We start from the raw sequence: 2210 nt of genomic DNA on the forward strand, positions 1-2210 counted from the left end.
GTTAATCCTCTTAGAGATAGGCGTGCACGTAGGTCAGATGTGGCGGGTGGGATCCGTGGAGGAGAGGAAAAGGATGCCCAGGCTCGGATGTGTGGGCCGAAACAGGGCTGCGGTCCTCGTTAACCTCTTGTCTGTCTCTTGCTCATTAAAGCATCGTCAACGACGATGGCCCCAGCCTCTAAACGGGGTTTCTGCTGCTCGGCAGGCTGCGGGGCTGAGCTCTGGGAGAGAAATAAAGGGGAGCTGGGCAGAGAGCGAGGGGTGCTGGTGGTTGAAACCCCAGGGTTGGAGGGGGGGGGGGGGGGGGGGGGGGGGGAAGGCACATGTGCCTCATACACAGAAAAGGGGTGTCCAAAGAGCTGTCCTTGGCACAGCCCAAGCCAGAGGTGCTTTCCTGTCCTTAATGGTGTCTCCAAGTTCCTCCTGCTGTGGATAAGGGACTTTTGGGTAATTAAATCAGGGAGCGTGTTGCCATGGGATTTTTTTTTTCTGGTAGGAACCAAAAGCTAAAAAAGCTTCAAAACCCGATTAGATAAATTCAGGGAGGAAACCTCTGTCCTCCCAGCTGTGGCTGCTGCAGGCAGAAGTCAAGGCTACTCTCACCCCCGCTGCTTTGGGCTGCTTCTGCATTAGCTTAGCTTGAATTCTGGGGAGGTTTATGCCTTCTTCTGGCACATTATGATCTCTTTAATGTATTTTATCCGAAATTCCTGGTGCTCGCGGCCTTCCCTGTGGTCACGGTGGTCTGGCTGGGTTTATAAGCAGCGGCTGGGCGTTTGCAGCGAGGAGCTGGTGGCTGTCACCGTTGTGTCTGGGGGCTTGGGGACACTGTGTGCTGCCAGCTCGCTCAGGCATCTCCCACCCTTTGGACCCCGCAGGTTGTCATAGAAACGGATGCAGCATCTTACGCCTTCCGGTTCATGTCCTTTGATGATTTGGAGCAAGTTGTCATCCATGTCACCATGTCACTTAAGAAGGTCTTTCCAGACTCATCCCCTGGGTAAGGGTCTTCTGCTCCTCAGGGGTAGCTGTGTAGGTACCAGAGCAAACTCTTTGCTCAGAAAAGCCCCAGGTATGGGATGGGTTCACAATTAGCGCCTTTTAACAGGAGAAAACCACATTGATGGAGGCCAGACCCTGCTCCCCGATCGCTTTGGGAAGGATATTTCTGGCCACCCTCACACGCAGGGGCTGTAGCTAAGCATAAAGTGGTAGGGATGCTCTTCTCCCAGCCCACCGCCACGCCACCCCTCTGGTCCTTCCCCAGGACACTGCTCAAGAATTCCCCCCCCAACCTCTACGAGAGGATCCGGCGGATCACGGACTCGCTGGAGGAAATGCTGCAGAGCAGCCCCGGGCCCTGCGGTAAGCCCTCCTCCCCTCCACATCTCCCCCAGGATGGGCCAGGAGGGTCGGAGCACCCTGGGGACCGTCGCAGCCCAGCGTCCATCAACGCTAGCTCTGCCGACAGCCCCCACCTCTGCTGGCGGGGCACCCGTGGTGGCTTAGGCCAGAGGGAGCCCTGCTAGTGGGGTCTGCTCCCCACCAGCCCCCGGGGTCGGAGCAGGTTTGAGGGGACGTAGCTCCCCAGAAAGGAGCAGGACAGCTGCGGGGCAAGGATGCTCGGTGTCCAGCTGTGGATGCTTCCACCCACCTCGTATGGCATCGCTGCAGAGCCAGGGGCTTTTCCTGTAGCCTGGTTTGGAGTGGTTTGGAGTAGGATACCTCTATTATCGTCATAACGACGCACCTTGCCTGGTATCTACCTGGATCAAGCAAAGCCAGCTGCAGCCCCTGGAGTTGTGTGATCGCTTTTTGGGCTGGCAGTAGACCACGCAGGACACTCTGGCCCCTTTGAGGAGGGAAGGGAGAGCCTCCACCATCCTTCTCCTGCTTTCTGCCCCCCCCAACAGAGGTCTTCTCCATGTTCCTGTGGGAAGGTCTGCCACCAAGACTGCCTTCTCTTTGCAGGAGGGTTTTCGCTGACCTACGCTGCTTTATGTGATTACAACGGCTTTGCCTTCCGCGAGGAGATCCAGTGGGTAAGCTGGTCTGTCCCACGGAGGAGAGACAATGGCAGCGTACCGCTTGGCAGGCAGGGAAGCAGGATGCTCACAGGGCTGCTGGGGCTGGGAGCATCCCAGGGACATCCCAGAGCTGGGAACTGCAGTTTTGCCTGGCTTGAGTGTCCCCTGCTCCTTGGTGGGGCG

General features: G+C 57.6%; 1 protein-coding gene across 1 annotated transcript in view; it reads left to right on the forward strand.

The window, feature by feature from the left end:
- The window catches only part of RLTPR (RGD motif, leucine rich repeats, tropomodulin domain and proline-rich containing), a 24794-nt gene that overhangs the window by 2389 nt on the left and 20195 nt on the right, over positions 1-2210 (forward strand). The window contains exons 4-6 of the mRNA XM_009330369.1: positions 879-1000; positions 1268-1365; positions 1972-2042. Of these exons, the coding sequence (XP_009328644.1) occupies positions 879-1000; positions 1268-1365; positions 1972-2042 (291 nt within the window). The remainder of the gene's footprint in view (positions 1-878; positions 1001-1267; positions 1366-1971; positions 2043-2210) is intronic.

Source organism: Pygoscelis adeliae, unplaced genomic scaffold (assembly GCF_000699105.1).
Source record: "Pygoscelis adeliae isolate BGI_AS28 unplaced genomic scaffold, ASM69910v1 Scaffold458, whole genome shotgun sequence".
Classification (NCBI taxonomy): domain Eukaryota; kingdom Metazoa; phylum Chordata; class Aves; order Sphenisciformes; family Spheniscidae; genus Pygoscelis; species Pygoscelis adeliae.